Here is a 19,237-nt window from a genome sequence, read left to right on the forward strand (position 1 = left end):
CAGACGTTGGGACGTAANACGTTCATAGTCATACCTCTACCCAGACAGTTCCGAACAACACTCCACAGTTGAAGTGGCAAGGCTCGTTGCGCCTTGCACACTGTCGCCGTCTGAAAGACTACGGATTGAGACTTAGTGTAGTTCAATGGGAGTAAGAAATCCAACCCTTGCGCGAACGCTATTGTTGGCTGTTCAATTGCTGCTTGGTTACGGGATAGGCTACCAGGTATCCGGTAACGCACTGTACCTGGCCCTGGCGCCGGTAAAGCTGCAGGTGTGCTGACGTGTTGTAATTCTATGGTCATTGCTTAATGTAATAGTTTGGCCTTGTTTAAGATACAATTGTAATAGAAAACACTTTACAGACAAAACAAATGGATCACGTAATTACATTAGACTACTAGTATTCAGTAACTTTACCATCAATCCACCGACTATTGTTACCTCTATAGTTTTCGAGGTTCTTTTTCCCCTATCATGAAAGGCACGATTAAACCACTATTTACTTTTAGCATCCAGTGAGATCGGTGCGACCTTACTACAGGAAAAAAATCACGCCCTACAATGTTGCCAGCGAAACAATAACATTATTGTGAACTAAGGGTCAAATTCCACGGCAGCCCCTACCCTTGACCAAACAAACTCTATTCTTAAAACTCCGCAACGGTATTCCGTGCACAAAGCAACAATAGTGTGAATACATGAACAGTACTCGCGTTTGCTTGTGTCGCGCTTTATATTTAGTGACGCATCCATCCATAACAGACTATAACACCGAATGTTTGTAAAAATAAAAGGTGATCTGTTAATTGTCCCTGCTACACTGGGCAGGCGACGAGATATAACTTGACTAAGTGGCAGAGCATTTTGATTTGTAACGGTTTGACTCAAATGATGACAATGTACACACCTGTATGCTATTGATTTTATCTAAGTCCCCAGACTCCCTACCCATACTAACTACTCTTCATTCAATTGTCTTTACTTCAGATTCCGTCGCCATCCTTGGTTTAATTTGCCCCAATACGTTGGCGATATAAAGTACAAGGTACAAGTGCCACTTATCGTAGTACATGTACATGCATCAGGCCACATGGCAGAGACTTCAACGTTAGCAAAGACTGCCGAAACTATATGAACGAGTGGGTAAACTAAAAGCAATTTTGATTTTTCCTTCTTCATTCTGCGGGCAATGTTTATTACTCCGTGAAGGAGGTCAGGACCTCCGGACGGAGTGTTGTGAACGGCTGGTTTTTCGTGTTCGCAGTCAAACACTGGGTTCTCTTTGTGTAATCGGCACGCAATTTTATACGCCGTCTGCGGGCATGCCCGTGTTGATGCACGAATGTGTATTTTTGCCGTTGCTGCTTTCGCGGTCAATGTAATATTGCAGATGCACCCCTACAATTACGAGGCAAATTGGAATGGTCCAGAAAAACGCGTTGTTTGGAATAGCAGTGGGGGGGTGGAACTTCATGCAGACGTGCGGAGGGTCGATAAGTGGCACCATAGGTGTTCGCATTGTTCCGTACGTAGCATTTCTGTGTAATTTGGCATGTGGTGTGCCATTATGCCCGTGGTGATGCACGTCTTTTTATTTTTACCCTAGCAGTTTTGATATTGGAGTAAATGCTTATTTTTGAAACATCCCTATAATGTCGTTGAAATGGTTTTGCCCGGGTATCTGACCGGCGGCAGTAACACTCGCGCGTGCTGGCCGCATGGCCAGTCGCGCTTAATAAGTAACAGGCACGGTAAGACGGTGGGGCTGTCTTTGTTACTAGTGACACGACCATGATAGATAATGATAGTCCGATCTTTATATGAATGCAAAGATTGTGTGTGTGTAATTAAACTGAACTTCGAACTTGAAGCACAGTATCTTTACACGCTCTAGGAGCAGTGATGGATTTGGGTCTTTTTATGTTTTATGGTTGTGACGCGCCCTCATTGTATTAACCGTTGCCTAATGTCTGCACAGTAGGTCTGGCGTTGACGCTTGGGATTATTTTTGTTGCAAAATATAAAATTTCACGGAGGATTGTCACCTATGGCTTCTTGTTATTATTATTCCTACAAGGACTGTTATTCCCAAACTCGATTCTATGTTGAGGTGCTTTTAAAAACAGAGAAGCGCTGGGAACACATTAAGTAGCCTTCCTCCCCACACCCCACAACCGCGTGCACGGCATCTGAAGCAACTACGACATCAAGTAATAGGAAGTCGCACTGCAGTTTTCTAAGCTGTCACAGGACGTCACAGGTATAGGAAAGACTATCAGTCATCTTTTGACAGTCTTTCAGGTAAATGTGACTAGCTTTTCAAGTATTGTGTCTGCTTTGAAATTGTTTAGTAGAGAGATATGTGCCCCCGCCCAATTGGACCGGTTGGAAAGGCAAGTACATATTTGTTTTCTCCTGGGTTAGAAAATTGAAGCTTAAAGTAACGAGACCTTGTGGATTAATTACGAAAACCACGGACCATTGAAATGCACAAATTGATATGCGAAATCCGTTAAATCAAAAGAACACTTTTGATTAAGGTAATTTGAATCACTATACATATAGTTCGTATTGGGATCAGCAATGACGTCAACGGTCCATGCAGACTTCACACACGCGACCCATTGGCCTACATTCTACACAATAGGATATTTACTAGTCTGTGGACCACAAACACCGCTGTCCCCGCCCCATCAGACTAGGATAAACATTAAAACTCTCGAATTAAAACATAGATTTACGAAATTTATTTATATAATTAGTTATGATACTATAAGACTCTGTACTGTTGTTCAGAAGCTGAAGATATATCTTTTGGAGGGGAAATGGCGATGGATTAAAAAAAACGTGAAAAGACGGTCAAACGAACTGACAGAAAACGCGAAAAGACAGTTATCCCCAGGATGGCAAACCCCACGTCATTTGACCTTAACAACCATGACAGTATACATGTAGGCAAGATCAAGAACAATATGATCAAGGTAATTTGAATCCCTTTAGCTTGTACCCGTGGGATCAAAACTGACGCAAATGACCCAGATGTAAAAACACATGACGTACATTATACACAGAATCATTTCCAAGAGCACCATTGTCAAACTTTTTTTTCGATTTGTCGAAAGAATTAACGTCAGCTTTCAAATTTAAAAGAAATGCGTTATCGAGACCGTCAAGATTTCAGACCTTTTTTGGTTCGTATGCTGCCCACTGTGTGCCGTGGGACGTCAGACATTTTGTTGGTGGAGCCTTTGTGATGCATTCCATCTAGTCTCTTTATACTTTACTGGACAAATTCCCGCGTGGGACTGTCAAAAGATGTAGTCTCCACCAGACTCCTTTTTACGGTGGCCCGTAAGTACAGGCATGCGTGTCTGCGCACATACCTTCCACGTCTGCGCGAATACCTTCCACGTCTGCGCGAATACCTTCCACGTCTGCGCGAATACCTTTCACGCCTGCACAGAAAAAAACTTCCTCGCCTGCGCGAATACCTTCCTCGTCTGCGCGAATACCTTCGTCGTCTGTACAGAAAAGGGTATCTGGAAAAGATGGGCTAGGCTAGGGTTAGGCTATCTTGTTGGGCTTCCCTTTCTGGGCCCCAAAGGGTGTGCATGGGGGTTTGATCTCTAACAAATTTATTACTTTTGACACAACCCCTCCCCTTCTATCCCCTGTGGGCTAATTACACTCACAGGAAAGCTTTGATATGAAACTATAATACTCATTGCAATACAGTAACAGGGGACAGGTAACAACTGTCTGGAAAAAAACTACTACTACGCTAGGTATTTACGCTAGTTATAAGGGCTAAGCCATTGACACTATATATATAGCTACCAAGGTACAACCAAACAAGCATTCAAGAATGAAGAGGGTTCATTCATTCATTCAAAAAACACATGTACAATGTATTTTATTTCACACAACATGAACAGTCCACTAACTTAAGAAATGTAACAATTACCCGCTATCTACCCAAGGCATTGTCAGTAGGGAGAGCCACAATCTCTTGGTTGTTTGCAAGGCGACTTGAATATGTTCCAATGATACTCAGAGGGATATTTCTGGTGGGGCCCTCACCAGCAATGTCAATCGGAATGTCATCGAAACACATTCAAGCACCTTACCAACAACCAGGAAACAGTGATTATCCCTGCCAACAATAGTTCAGGTACACAGAAGGAACTGTTACATTTTTACAAGGTTAGACAATAACACGCTAAGTTACTCACGCAACTGGATAAAATCATAAATCAGAAAATCATAAATCAGAAAATCAAATCAGAAAATGATGGCGTTCTTCATGATGAGAGGTTGTCCGATGTCGTCACCTTCACCTATGAAAAGAAAAAAACACGAGAAAAGTCAATTCAAGTACATGTACAATGTATTTTATTTCACACAGCATGTATGTTTACACACAGCACGTGTACAGTCAGGCAGTCATTCGTCAGATAAACAGTACTGGTGGAGGCATGACAGGAAGTTAATGATTTGTGATGCAAAATTTTTTTTCAACTAAGAAAAGTAACAGTTACCCCTTCCCCAAAGCATTGTCAGCATGGCGGCAAGACATCATCAGCATGGCGGCCATCTTCATGATGAGAGGTTGTCCGATCTTCACCTATGAAAACTAAAAAAGAGAATAGTCAATTCCGTACATGTACGATGTATCTTATTTCACACAACATGAACAGTCTGGTGGAGACATGACAGGAAGTTAATGATTTGTGATGAAAAATTTCCGTCCACTAAATTAAGAAATGTAACAATTACCCGCTATCTACCCAAGGCATTGTCAGTAGGGAGAGCCACAATCTCTTGGTTGTTTGCAAGGCGACTTGAATATGTTCCAATGATACTCAGAGGGATATTTCTGGTGGGCGCCTCACCAGCAATGTCACTCGGAATGTCATCGAAACACATCCAAGCACCTTACCAACAACCAGGAAACAGTGATTATCCCTGCCAACAATAGTTCAGGTACACAGAAGGAACTGTTACATTTTTTCAGATATAAAATCATAAATTATTAAATTACATCGATGAAGGTTAGACAATAATATGCTAAGTTACTCAAGCAACTGGATAAAATCATAAATCAGAAAATCAGAAATCAGAAAATCATAAATCAGATCCAGTTGCTTGAGTAACTGCTTTTTGACATGAAATTACAACTAGTCTGTCCCAGTCTGTTTCCACCAGATGTTTACATTTTACAAAAAAAATCACAAATTAACTAAATGCAAAATCACAAATTAAAGACATGCACAAAATACTTAACCCGGCAGGTCGTCGGGCCGGAGGGCATCACTCGGCTGGTCGTCGGGCCGGAGGGCATCACTCGGCAGGTGGAGGGTGTCTGAAAACTAAAAAGAGAATAGTCAATTCCGTACATGTACAATGTATTTTATTTCATACAACATGAACAGTCTGGTAGAGGCATGACAGGAAGTTAATGATTTGTGATGAAAAATTTCCGTCCACTAAAATTAACAATTACCCGCTATCTACCCAAGGCATTGTCAGTAGGGAGAGCCACAATCTCTTGGTTGATTGCAAGGCGTTGAATATGTTGCAATGATACTCAGAGGGATATTTCTGGTGGGGCCCTCACCAGCAATGTCACTCGGAATGTCATCGAAACACATTCAAGCACCTTACCAACAACCAGGAAACAGTGATTATCCCTGCCAACAGTAGTTCAGGTACACAGAAGGAACTGTTACATTTTTTCAGCTACAAAATCATAAATTATTAAATTACATCGCTGAAGGTTAGACAATAATATGCTAAGTTACTCAAGCAACTAGATAAAATCATAAACCAGACAATCATAAATCAGACAATCATAAATCAGAAAATCATAAATCAGAAAATCATACATCAGATCCAGTTGCTTGAGTAACTGCTTTTTGACATGAAATTACAACTAGTCTGTCCCAGTCTGTTTCCACCAGATCATAAAATCAAAAAATCACAAATCACAAATTAACTAAATGCAAAATCACAAATTAAAGACATGCACAAAATACATAACTCGGCAGATCGTCGTGCCGGAGGGCATCACTCGGCAGATCGTCGGGACCGAGGGCATCACTCGGCGGGTGGAGGGTGTCACCCGGGGAGAGTGCAAGCCGATGGTCGGACCGTGGCGTCGCTGGCCGCGGTGGTCGGCGGCCATGCAGACTGTGGCAGGAGGACGGCCTCTCCGGCGGGTGGTCGGGCCGGAGGGCCTCACCCGGCTGGTGGTCGGGCCGGGGAAAGTGCAAGCCTGGCCGCGGTGGTCAGCGGCCATGCAGGATGTGGCAGGTGGATGGCCTCTCCGGCTGGTGGTCTGCCGGAGGCCCCCGGCAGGTGGTGGGGCCGGGTGGAGGGCCCCTCCAGATGGTGGTAGTCCGGAGGTGGCCCTCTAGCCGATGGTCTCTGGCCGAAGTTCATATCGTCTGTGGGCATAATGTAGAAAGAACACGAGACTGAGTGTCTGGGTTAAATGTACATTGTGTACCCATAACAGAGATGGGGACGGCAGAGACTCTCTGCTACTTGTGGTCCACAGATCATAAAACGATACTTCCTAAAATTCTACATGTATATTATATATACCAAACTTACCGCTCTCCTTCGTTCTTCTGCAGCTTCCACTGCCAACCTATTACGTGCTGTAATAGCTGTCATCCTGCGGGGGGACGCAATTGCTAGAAAGGGATAAAAGGGGGTTGTTACAATCATGATCGGAGGAATTTGTAACATATAAACATCCCTCAGATATATGGAGAGAGTTTAAATTGAACACAACATAAGTACATCGACGTAACAGGTCTTTAAAATCATACAGACAGACGAGGTGTGTACGAAAATGTACGTAGAAGACTATGGAAAGACCACGAAATGCACCAAATGCATTATAGACTATATTTGAATTATGTCACAGCAGCGCAGAAGAAGTCAAGCGTTAATAACCTGATTAAAAAATTGAATGTGAAAAAAATTACCTACTAAAGGGCAGCAGGACAAATTTGAAAAAAAATTAAACTAGAGTTCGATGATCTCATACCTCCATGACATGTGTATTGTTTTCATAAATCTTACGCATGGTGATGACCACCTGTAATTGGCTTACATTTATCACCGCTTATATTCAAATCATATGAGGCCATTTGCATATATTGCATCAATTGATCATACTCTCCACCAAATGACAGGGTTATCTTAATAAATAAGGCTATTCTAGCGTTTCCTCATAAATTATGCAAATGAGGTCCTGATTGACATAAATTATGTTTAGTGATGTTCACCTTCACTGAACTTCCAATTATGGCAAGTATTAAATTCCCAGCAGTTACCACCATAAAATTGTACCAATTTGCCATTTATTATGCAAATTAGGTCTTCCTTTACATAATCGATATCTGCCAATGATCTTGTCGTTCTCACTAACATATGTCTATAGAGTTTTATAGCCCTAATATGAAATACAGCTGATTTATAGAATTTCCTCATTAATTATGCAAATTAGATCCTGATTTGCATAATTATCTTTTGATTATGTCAAGTATCACTTAAGCTACCTACATACCAAAAATCATGATGATCCATCAAACGGTTGTTCAGTTATCCTCTCTCGAAGATTTTCAAAGAAACCACCCTGCAGTTCCAGAACAAGTAGCTAGGGAGACCAAACTCACGTGACTTCTTCCCGAGGACAAGAGCTACCTTCCATCCAAATTTCATGACCCTAGCATGTCCAGATCGCGAGATATCAAAACCGGAAGTTGCACTGCAGTACCAAGGGAAGCCACTAGGGGGCCCAAAATCTAATCATTTCCAGTTTTTGTCACACCCTACCAACACACCAAGTATGAAACCAATCCATCCAGGCGTTCTTGAGTTATCTTGTTGACCAACAGACGGACAGACGGACAGACGGACAGACGGACAGATAAACGCAACTGAAAATATAACCTCCATGACACATTTCATGGAGGTAATGAAAGACAAGACATACATAGTGCATGGTCTTCTTTATCATATCAACACTTACCACTTTCACTCCAAACAGAGCCGCTGTGGCCTGTCTCGATAGAAGGCCCGCAACCCTTTGCGGCCTCCACATACCAGGTGCAGGTGCACCCGGTGGTGCAAGTCTTCGAGGTGGTCGTCGAGCCGGTGGAGCGGGCGGCACAGGCACTGGTGCAGGCACTGGCGCGGGCAAGGGCGCAGCCGCGGGCACTGGCACGAGCACTGGCGCGGGCACTGGCACTGGCACTGGCGGACCTGCTGGTGGAGGCGGTGGCGCTGGTGCGGCCGGAGCTGCGGGCCGAGCCGGTGGTGGTGGCTGGACAGGCGCAAAGCCAAACCTGGGATCGCTATCTGTAAGAAAAACACAGGAAGGGGACACATTTAGGAGGGTCTGCATTAGGTAGAATCAAAGCGAATTACACTACACAAAATGCGCCAATTATGCTCTATGTTGAAATAGAGCTGTCCACCTACACTAGTTAAGTCTATTGAGGGAACTCCGAAGCCAGAGTGACTGATCTAGGTGAGAACATTTTCCTTTTGCGTTGGAACAAATGATTTACCGTTAAACAATGTAATTACCAATATAGTTGAACTTTCATGACAGCACATTAAGATTTTTATCATTGCATTCAACTTGCATTCAATGTTACATTTGCGTGCTAACATGAAATCTGTTGATACTTAAATTAAAATCATTACTTATTAGCTACATAGTTTCAATGTCACAAGCAATTACATGTAATACTGGACTGAACAAAGCAGTTACTACAAAAAATATAAACCACGAAACAAATTGGCTAGCTTACACATGATGGCTTTATATCTGAATGTAACTTTTAGTTGTTAAATACAAACGTCCTATTGCTGCAGCAGCTGGTCAAATTTTCATACAGTGTCCTGACAGATAAAGATCATATTAAAGCAGTCGATCAACTTACGAAACCAGTTGGGTTTGCGTTTGCGGCGGCAGCTTCTTCGCCGATGGTCTGGCGGTGCTGTTGGTGATATAAAGAAAAGAAAGAGTTATTAAAGGGCACATTATTGTTATGTCAAATGCATGTAATAGTATTAGCATGAATTTTAAAGCTCATCTGTGTTGGTACAATTATTCACATTGAAGTTTTAGAACTTTCGTTCAACACAATAGACATTGCTCAGCTCAAATTTTCGGCCGTATTATGATGATATAGCATCGACCATTCAGCGATATAGCCTTCGCAAATGGCAACGACCGTTTCATATACAAGACGGAAACACAGCTGACAATGTGGTAGGTGCTACCAAAACCATAAATGATATCCCTGTATGTCCTAGGTACACATGTACAAACGCAAGAAAAGTACATGACATTTTACGGAAACTTCAGGGGCATAACAAAGTATACACGTAACACATTTCTCCGTACATACAAATGTATTTCACTTGGTAAAATGACTGGGATTTTGTGACAAGAGGGACCGATCCATAACTAGCGCCATCTAGCGAACCTCTGAAACATTTTCATAAAGCACGGGAAATTTGAAATAACGCCCCGAAGAGTACCGACCCAAACTGCGATAGCTATATAGATAGATTGGACATCAGGCCAGAAAACATTCCTAATCAATCGGCATGAGTAAGTCACGATTTCTGTTGATGGGATTCGTTCTATGGGCAAGATGAAACTGTGTAACGAACAATACTGGAAGTATAATTGGGCTCACCGGTGTTGTTGATTCTGGCCATTCTCTTTAGACTGAGAGCAAGTCGATAGCGAGAGTCACAAGGACGTAAGCGTAATAGTCACAAGGACGTAAACTGAACCCTCAACGAGAGTGAGCTTGGCCTGCTCGTCAGGCCTTATATACCCAGACGCGCTGTCCCGACGTACGGCGAGACGCGGGTCTAGACATGACGTCTAGACGTGGGTCTAGACAGACAAGGTGTGGCTGCAGGCTTCCGTGTTCGGCCTGAGATGGAGAGAACTACCTCCATGCCGCTTCGATGACTTCTTTGGAGCAAGGGGGTTTCTTCTTGTTTGAGGGCAGTGGGCTTATATTTAGTCCCATGTCTATCGAACAACAATCTAAAGCAAGTATGGAGGCTTTTCATATCCACCATGTTGGATTACAGTGCATGCCTGTTCAGTTTACCCGCCAACACCAGGTCGTCGAGATTCATATGATAATTATGATGACGTCAATGGCGCTCAAATGGTGGTTATACTTTAGGCAGCGCCTATGTGTGTTCTTCACCAGGATAACTCAAGAATGGCAGGATAGATTGGTCTCATATTACGCATATGCAATAAAAGCAGAGTTCCCTGGACTGTCATATGAAACTTTTATTGGTACATAAAATACAACACTACGAATTGGGGCTTCCTGTAAACATGGAGAAATATAGAAATCTCTCAACATTCTTTCCATTTTCCAAAACACTTTTTTTGTAAAAGCTAATGGCCTAAATACCTATCAAATCTGTTCCAGCTAGAAGAATTTTAGTTTGGTGACAAGTCCCCAAACTTTTCCCCAAAACACTTTCCATGTTTACATGAGAAAACTAGAAATAAGACAAATACATAGTAACTTACAAACTTAGTATCATCACAATGTGTTATAAAGATGTTACATAGCTGCCAACATCCAGGTTTGTACATCTTAAAAGCAAACATTTCTCCAAGGGCAAACTTGCATTTTTCCCAACAATAGATCAAGTAAATGCCAGGCCCTGCTAATTTTGGATGGGTCCATCTTCAAATATTTTGGTTTAAAAAAATAATGATAAACTTTTTTGCACATGTGGCACAGGCTAAAATTGCCCTGACTTACACCAAAGAAAGTAGGAGGTCAGACCCTACCAAGGTTAGAAATATTGTTGGCAGCAACATACAACAGTGCTTTAAGTCTCTATATATGTTATAGTGCAAATCTGACATGTTGCTTTACACACCCACTATCAGATCAACACTTGTATACAAAAACATCTAACCAACAAGTTGTGTCCCCTATGTCCCAATCTAGGATTGTGTTCTACCCATGGCACAAACAGTTTGGCTGATATTGCTGTACCTACCTCACCTGACAACCATCATTTTATCCAAAATTTATCATGCACACAACAGACCACAGTTTGAGAAAACATCTGGGGTGACACGGACATTTGTACCTCACTGACATCAATTGGACAACTTTGTTTCATTTCTGCTAGCAGAAAAGCTAATTTCAATCTACTGATGTCATCTTGTGCTCTTTGAAATAATTTGTTAAATATGTAGATTATGGAGTTAGACTTGTTGACCACAAAAAAGACTCTTTTAAAATTACCATTATTGTTTTGAAAACTTGGCAATCAGGTGAGAACAAGTCATTTTGATGGTTGTTTTTGGATGTGCATAACTGAAGTTACATCAAAGGCTTAGCTCATCTGCTTCAATAACCTTGCTCAAGCAACCTTAACACAAAGAATTGATGCCAGGTTATTCAGAGTCTAGTGCCATCTCTAACCACCGAATACTTACTTACCAAGCTAAGATGTGAGCTCAATACAAACTCTTGAAAATACACTGTATCAATACTGCAATACTACACAACTAACACGGACCAAGCCTATACATCAGATGAAAATTGACATCATTGGTGTGACTTGGTTTCAATCAGACTGAGTAAAGTTTAAGCTATATACTGACAATGAGCTTAATTTTGTTGAGTGACATATCTAACAAAAAAATGGTAATGCAATGTTCAGAGAACTGCATGTTTTTGTAGATTGAGGGAAAAAAGTCATATTATAATGTATGGCCTTTGTGGATAAGCAGCATGATGGAAACAAAAACACCACCACATAACTCAGATGTAGTATCATCATTATGAAGGTATTTAGTATAAGTCTCTCTAAGAAAAGACGTGGAAAGTATTCGCGCAGACACGCATGCCTGTACTTACGGGCCACCGTACCTTTTCAGGGAAAATGGAGCTTATCTGGGCGGCCACTACTTCTGGCCAATTATATCCCCTTTTAGGCCGATTTCTACTATTTTTACTTCAGCCTGCAAAACGAGTCTGGTGGAGAGTACAAAAGATGAATGATTGAGGTAACTTGAACCACTATACATGGGGTTCGTCCCTGCCAGACTTACAATGCGGGCACAGTCTTGGACGTTGAAAAGGTACAAAAGGGAATGAAAATAGTTTAAAAGCTATTATTTTCCTTGTCTATTTTATCCTTCTTTTTCTTATTTTGGTACACCCCAATTAAAAACAGGCTGAAGAAAAAAAGGAAAATGTAGCTAAATAAGGAAAAGACCCTTACCGCGGCTCACCTACCCAATTCATTGACCCTATTTTTTTGCCTAATTCTTCTACTTATTAGTATCCACAATCCCCCAGAAAGGTCTGATTGAAGCTTCCCTTGTATAGTCAGCTCTGTTGTTCGACCGTGTGATGTAGGATCATGAGAAATATGGTAGAATTGTAAACGATTTCCAGTGATACGTTATACGTGTACAGTTCATCAAGTAATAACTGAGATATGACTAATTCAATTTCCGAACTTTTCCTATTGAGTACAAATATCGTAAAATCGTACTGGCTTTCTAAAGAAGGCCATTGACCCATCTACCATTGACGTCAATGCAAAATACCTAATTCTCTACAGACAAAGCCGTATTTTGACTATGAGAAAAGTATTCATATTCATAAGTTCGTATTCGTAAGTGTCAGTGCGTGGCATTTTGACTATGAGAAAAAGTATATTGGTATCAGATTCCAAGTATGTGGTTTACGTAGTACAAAATACAGTCGGCATAGATAGCAAATTTTATTTTCTTGACAAACAGCATACCCAAATGTACCACTGTTTTATCGTTTTACGTACCAAAGACTTGTTTTATTTATCCGTCGATCTGAGGCTGATTCCGCTGGGTTTAATAATACCGTCGGGACCCACTGAAGCTGGGCACTGAGCTATGACAAGACATCTAAGTCAACATTCATTGACATTTGTAGTATATTTGTTTCCCTTTAATTTCCCGTCGTGTTACATACAAGATGAATTTTGCAATGAAGAAACCTTACTGGTACTCGCTAGACTTTGGCTTGGATAGGAAACCCTTACTGCAACCTTTAACATTTATAAATGCCGGACTTAACTGTCCATTTAAGAGCTTCCGATCGAGGTTCTGTGTCCAAATCCATTGAAAGTACGTGCATTAGTGTTCGGTCTAGCTACTCAGGAAACGATATTATTGACTTACTATACAGGAAATGTTATCGCCCACTTAAATTATTACTACATTACGAGTAGTACTTCAAAGTCAACAATAAACATGCCTAGTGCCGCGGTGAAACGAAAAGCAGAGAATATTCACTGTTCATAGCCAGCCCAAACAATAAATGAATGAATAGTTTACACCGTTAATCCGACGCATTCGTGTTTACACTCTGCATATAGTGCAATTACTACCCCCCCCCCCCCATGTGGATATCGGCTAGGAGAACACGCAGCAGTCGTCAAAGCCAAAGGAAGAAAAAGACATAGATTTGTGTATTTCGGTGGATAAGTCTTTTATTCTTGAAATCAAATAAATGTCCAGTACCATATACATCATTATATAAATAGTTGTTCTTTGACATGAATAAGCTTACAAACGTTTGCCAGACGTCTGGCTTCTAATCTCCTACAAGACCAGCTGTAAGAGGGTGGACGTATGGCCAAACTGTGCATACACAAAGTGTTTGTCAATACATTAATACGGGGTAAACGCAGAATCCCGTAATGCAATCTTGGGAATACATGTACTATATGTAATGCAATCTTGGGAATACATGTACTATATGTCCGCGGGCATGCAATGCTATGAATACGGATTTGTATCATTTGCCACTTTTCCTTCCCAGAGAAACCAGTTGTACCATGTAAACGTCGAACCCGTTCACTTGTCTGCTGACGTGCAGCGGCCGATCAAACTGCCCGGTTCGGTGGCACAACGTAGTCCCTCCGCGCACTGACACCTCCAGAACCGCCTCTGCCCGTTGAATGGATATCTGGAAGGGAAGAACGGCGTCTATAGCAACCACTGGTAACTTTACGTCAGTCCTCAATATAGCAACGAGTACGGCAATCGCATGGATATAAATGCATTGCTTTAAATGGAGTTGAAAATGCAGGGTTAATGGTTGAAGTAATGGACTTTTTATTTCATAACTCTTTTGTATTTTTAAGGTAGAATTTTTAACATATTCGTCTGATAGATATTTTATAGGCATATTTAGCACATTAGCACCAGGCAAAGATGCCTTGGTAACAATAAATCGGTCGGGTATAAGCTACTTCTTTTCTATACATCCATACAACACAATGACGTCAAATATTCATTCCCTGAATAAATATCGTAACCCAACAATCCGAAAATTGACATTAAAAACTGTCCAGAAAAGGAGTACCTTCCATCTAGTAACTGTTTAAGGTAAGATAAGCTAGTGAATGTTGTGTAACTCACGGTAAGACGTTGGAGGCTGCGTGGCAGGGTTCGTCGGTCCTGCCGGCGGGTTTGCAGACGTGCAGGTCCGAGCCCGGGCTCCACAGCGCGCAGCAGGAACCCGCCTCCTCCCTCGCCGCGATGCACTGGGCGTCATTCTGGCAGGTCTGCAAATGGAGGAAATGTCATGGGATAATTTTCTCAGTCAAGAAACAAGTTTCATTTCCTATCTATTATCTGAAGAGCTCATATATGAATTCTGACTTCACTAGTGTTCTCATACACGGGTGCCTTTACTCATTATCCGAGCAAATTTATGACTCCGGCTTGATTTTGCGCTGTTGTGGCAAGTATTTCAAGCGCTGCTATTTTTCTATGTACCCCCACCACACAGGAGACGTCTTAAATCAAATCGAAATTTTAAACTTACATCTAATTGAAGATTTTACATTTTTTTACTGAAACTGCGATCCATTTCTTACGCGATACACGACAATGCAAATATGAATACATTGGAATTGTTTTAAAGGAAACAAAAATATGTTGAAAACGAATAAGTTTGCAATATCAGCACCAAGGACAGAGCCCGCTGTTACACTTAAGGGCTTGTTTACTGATCAGCACCAAGGACAGCGGCCACTTACCCCTGTGACCACAAGGCCGGCGGCGTGGTCTAGCGCTGCCGAAGCGAGGACCATCAGCAAGACCGGGCTCCACATGTCTATGATGTGTATATCAGCGTGAGCTCACGGCAAAAAGTAACCACACTGCAGACCACACTCCATGTTTTATACACCAAACCCGGAAGTCACAGTGGGGTCCGTAACGACGTCATCAGGAAAGGCTGGTAATTCCCAGCGACCTTTTGTTGCCTCCTGCGTCCACTCTTTACTATCAAGGATGATTTGGAATTAACTTATTTAACTTCTTTAGTGAGCTCTTTGAGACCGCGGGTATATAATGTAACGAACAGTGAAGATAAAAAAATTTGACAACATAAAAAAAAAGTAGGCAGGGTATTTTCAGAGATTATGTATTGAGCACAGTTCTCCCATGGTTGCTCTGTTTTTCAGAGACCACCTGCTGTCATGATTTTAACACATGGCAGCTTGGGTTTCACAGGAGTATTAAGAAGGAACGAGTTTTGACAAGCCGTATAATCACCTTAAACTTTTCTAAAGATATTCGGATTTTCTTACATAAAATTACAGGTATTGTTCCTACTTTGCTTACCTGGTTGTGTATAAGAAAATCCCAATATCCTATTTTCTACCAACCTGATGAAAATGTTCTTGTTTGATAATCGTTATATACGTAGATGTAAAGGTTTCTGAGAAGTCGTCGACGACAGGCCGGTAAGCCATGCATCCTTTTAGCGGATAAATCACTCTTAGGCGAGCTAAGCCCCTCGGGAGCTCCTTACTTTCCCACACAGGAACAAAGAAAAGGGAAAAAAGCTCTTTCATACTTGAATGGAACGGCAGACAGACATTCGTACTTTATGTACTTAACAGAATACAATCAATAAGTAGGTCAAATACCCCTGCACTGTTTGGGAACTTGTCTGTTCTATGAACAGATGCCATGGGACACGTGTGATACTGCTTCAGATAGTATCTTTACCACTTCAGAAAGTTTCTTAATCATGTCAAGCACTTGACGTTACATGCCAAAAATCACGACGATTAGCCTATATGTACCGTTGAGTAATCCTTAAAATCTTAATCTAACGCCCCTGCAGTTCCAGAACAAGCTGCTATGCGTGAAATCAGGTGTATTTGCTCCCGAGCAAATTTTGGCCTTTCTGGTTCGTTTTTGTATTTTTACTTATTATTTTATCACTAGGTCAACATGGCTTATGTAGGGAAGAATGATGCTGGTACCACAACCTGGACATGATCAAGAACGGGGGCAAACTGCACAAACATGGTTGACACAAATATTTAAAGTGGTCCGTGATGTTCACTCCACACAGGTACGCATACGCACGCACCACGGTCCATCTTTGTCCACCAATTAGTTTTGCTTTCAACAATATGATCATTCCATAGGAATTTTTGAGTGACGTGACCCCAGCCATGACATTTGTAGTGTTTTTACGGACTAGACTGAAAAGGTATCAGTAAATCAACAGGCTTCCAACATGACTGGTGTTCCAGACAGATGTACCTCGTTGTACCATTGGTGTATTAGTTGTACAGTGAGTCCGCGCATTTCAGGTGGCACAAGTGACGAGATTAATGTGATATCACATGTTGGACCTGCTATCCGCCGACTCAAGCTAATCAGGTGCACACAGACTAGCTAGTACCTCCAGCCGAGACTTTAAAGCGGCTGGACATTAGGTCATGTTGATTTGATTATATGGATGACATCCTCTGGGAACCCCAAAACTGATGCGAGCGTGCGAATAAAAAAAAGTTGCCTTCATTACGAAATCTATGTGGTCATGAAGGTTGAACAAATGACTTAACATACAGGGTATGGTATGGTGAATAATGGACTCTTCGTTTCCATTTCTTCACACTTCTTTTTCTTTTCCTTTGGAATCGATTTTGCATTCTACGACATTAGTATCGTTTTCACATATTATCTTTTGCAATGTACGGCATATATTTGCTCATTTTGCAGGTGCCTTTTGTGATTTACAGTATGGTCAAAAACTTTTTGTTGGAAACAGACGAAAATTAATGCGCGGGCGGATGTCATCCATATAATTAAATCAACATGGCCTTAGCTCGTCTTTTCTTTGCACTAATAAAATCCTTTATATTTCAACACTTTATGTCTCAGACCCCATTCAAGCAACGCTGTCCTCCTACTCGACCACATGTTCCACCAACAGTAGCTATTCTAGCACATGTATTTCCAAATGCACGCAGGCTAATGGATCAGAATCATCAGATTAGCCTACTAACCTATCAATTTGGTCATTGGCATTACATGTGCACCACCACAACTACCAACACTGTAGTTCTGCGTCACTGGTGACCTTTGGATACATCAGGTGTGGATTGGCTTAGAGCATTAAATCAAAACTTTTCCAGGAATTGTGGATCTTAGTTTTGGGTGTCAGATTACTTTTGATACCAGGAAGAAGCTTTGAGCCCCTGCAGCAGTGAATCTTAGAAATGCAGAGCTGTTAAAAACTTTCAACGATAAAAAAATCATAGGATGCCGACAAGACTCAGACCCTACTGAGAGTGGATGCTGTGAGTGAGTACACAGTAAGTCTATACCAGTAATAGATGACCTACAGGACAAAAAAAATACTTAACAATATTGTAGTGTCACTACGTTTCTTGTTCAGTTTTAGATGGAACAAAACCACATTGCATCTTGTATTTCTTATTAAATTCCATGTTTTAAATACATTTTGAGTAACATTTTTAAAGCTCTCCCTACTAACCCTGACAGCCTGAGCAACTTAACATTGGTAGCCTAAATGGTACTGCAGTGTGCTAAAGGTTAAAACTTACAGATATCTGACCCGTTTGCACCGACCTTGGAGAAGTTTACAGGAAGGAGAGATTTAACTGCTCTCCTGTTGCCTACTGCTGTCACCAAGGCAAAATGGGTGACAGAAAAGGGCAGCCGGGAAAAGGTCAAACAAGTAGGCAAACTGTTACCACTTGCAACAGAATCCTATCATACATCAACACTTTTAATAGCACCAATACCATTCAGTATGATTTCACTAAGTGCAGTGGTATCTTTAACATGCTTGAGGTAGACATACCAATACAAGGTTACGTTTCAAATACCAACTTAGGTGAAACAGCACAGCAGCATCACACTTATTAACATTGTGTAGGTCAGTGTAACCTTTTAGTTTCTAGCAGACCTACAAAGAGACTAAATCACAGTGATCCTACAGACTTCACCCATCAAAGGACTGGTAAGTAAGCTTCAAATAGCTACTTGTTATTGTCAGGACAGGACAGGACAGAACAGATTAACTTAGATTGTATTCTAATTCCTGACATTTCATCAAATGCACGTCACTTTAGAGCCTCTAAACCTGGATATCCTGCAGGGCATTTACCAGCAGTAGACAAGGAACCTCCCACAAAGCACTGATACTAAACATGGTGCTTGATGTTTAGATGTTTTTCTGTCCACTCTTCAGAACTTTTATTGTCCCCTGCCATATTTTGATAAACCAGTAGACACTGAGGATGTTGAAGAATGGACCACCGGTGAAGATAGCGACCAGGGTAATGACTTCAACCTGCTCATATAGTTCACTTGTCAGCATCAAGGGAGCAAACTTGTACCTGAAATTGAGAAAAGACATAGTGTTGGAACTTTAAAAAATTTAATGAACCCCAATTCTAACTTCAAAATCTTTTTGAAAAGTACAACAAAATCTTTTTGATGTGCTTTTTAACTGTTAAAACCATGAACCTAAAAAGCAACAAAAACCTCCTTCCCCTCCAACAGCAAAATCAAATCCCTGCAAACATAAAGTGGACTAGTTACAGCAACATGCAGTCTAGTGTTTAGCAACACAGGTTCTGCATCTCAAGTTCTGAACCCTGTCTAAAGGATACTGCAAGCTTTATTTTCACATTGTTGCAACATTCAAGTGCTGCAAAGTTAAACTAAATTTACATTATGTAATTCAACATACCAAGCCACAAACAGTGTTATGACTATTCGCACGAAGAAGAAGGACAATAGCCAGAGGATGCCGTTGATCTTGTATGGCGTTGACAGTGCTGGAAATCCCAACTCCTTAGGATTGTCCTT

The 19,237-nt window shown here is 41.4% G+C and overlaps 2 protein-coding genes and 2 long non-coding RNA genes across 4 annotated transcripts in view; all 4 read right to left on the minus strand.

Moving 5' to 3' along the window:
- Nucleotides 1–121, minus strand: part of LOC109471863 (leucine-rich repeat protein SHOC-2-like) — a 6,575-nt gene extending 6,454 nt beyond the window's left edge. Inside the window, exon 1 of the mRNA XM_019771272.1 lies at nt 35–121. The gene's annotated coding sequence lies outside the window, so the exon portion shown is untranslated. The remainder of the gene's footprint in view (nt 1–34) is intronic.
- A 6,566-nt stretch (nt 122–6,687) lies between these two features.
- Nucleotides 6,688–9,105, minus strand: LOC109471821. The gene is made up of 3 exons (XR_002140327.1): nt 8,967–9,105; nt 8,048–8,376; nt 6,688–6,701 (listed from the first exon to the last, which is right to left on the minus strand). It is a non-coding gene; the product is annotated as an uncharacterized LOC109471821 (long non-coding RNA).
- A 4,458-nt stretch (nt 9,106–13,563) lies between these two features.
- On the minus strand, nt 13,564–16,283 carry LOC109471822 (toxin MIT1-like). Its single transcript, XM_019771178.1, has 3 exons — nt 15,130–16,283; nt 14,507–14,652; nt 13,564–14,051 (listed from the first exon to the last, which is right to left on the minus strand). Exons 1-3 carry the CDS (start codon nt 15,202–15,204, stop codon nt 13,940–13,942), a joined length of 333 nt encoding a protein of 110 aa, XP_019626737.1. The 5' UTR covers nt 15,205–16,283; the 3' UTR covers nt 13,564–13,939.
- Nucleotides 16,284–17,770: 1,487 nt separating this feature from the next.
- LOC109471998 lies at nt 17,771–19,229 on the minus strand. Its single transcript, XR_002140335.1, has 2 exons — nt 19,119–19,229; nt 17,771–18,762 (listed from the first exon to the last, which is right to left on the minus strand). It is a non-coding gene; the product is annotated as an uncharacterized LOC109471998 (long non-coding RNA).
- Nucleotides 19,230–19,237: the final 8 nt, after the last annotated feature.

The sequence above is a fragment of the Branchiostoma belcheri genome, unplaced genomic scaffold, assembly GCF_001625305.1.
Source record: "Branchiostoma belcheri isolate BF01 breed outbred unplaced genomic scaffold, Haploidv18h27 scaffold26, whole genome shotgun sequence".
Lineage (NCBI taxonomy): Eukaryota > Metazoa > Chordata > Leptocardii > Amphioxiformes > Branchiostomatidae > Branchiostoma > Branchiostoma belcheri.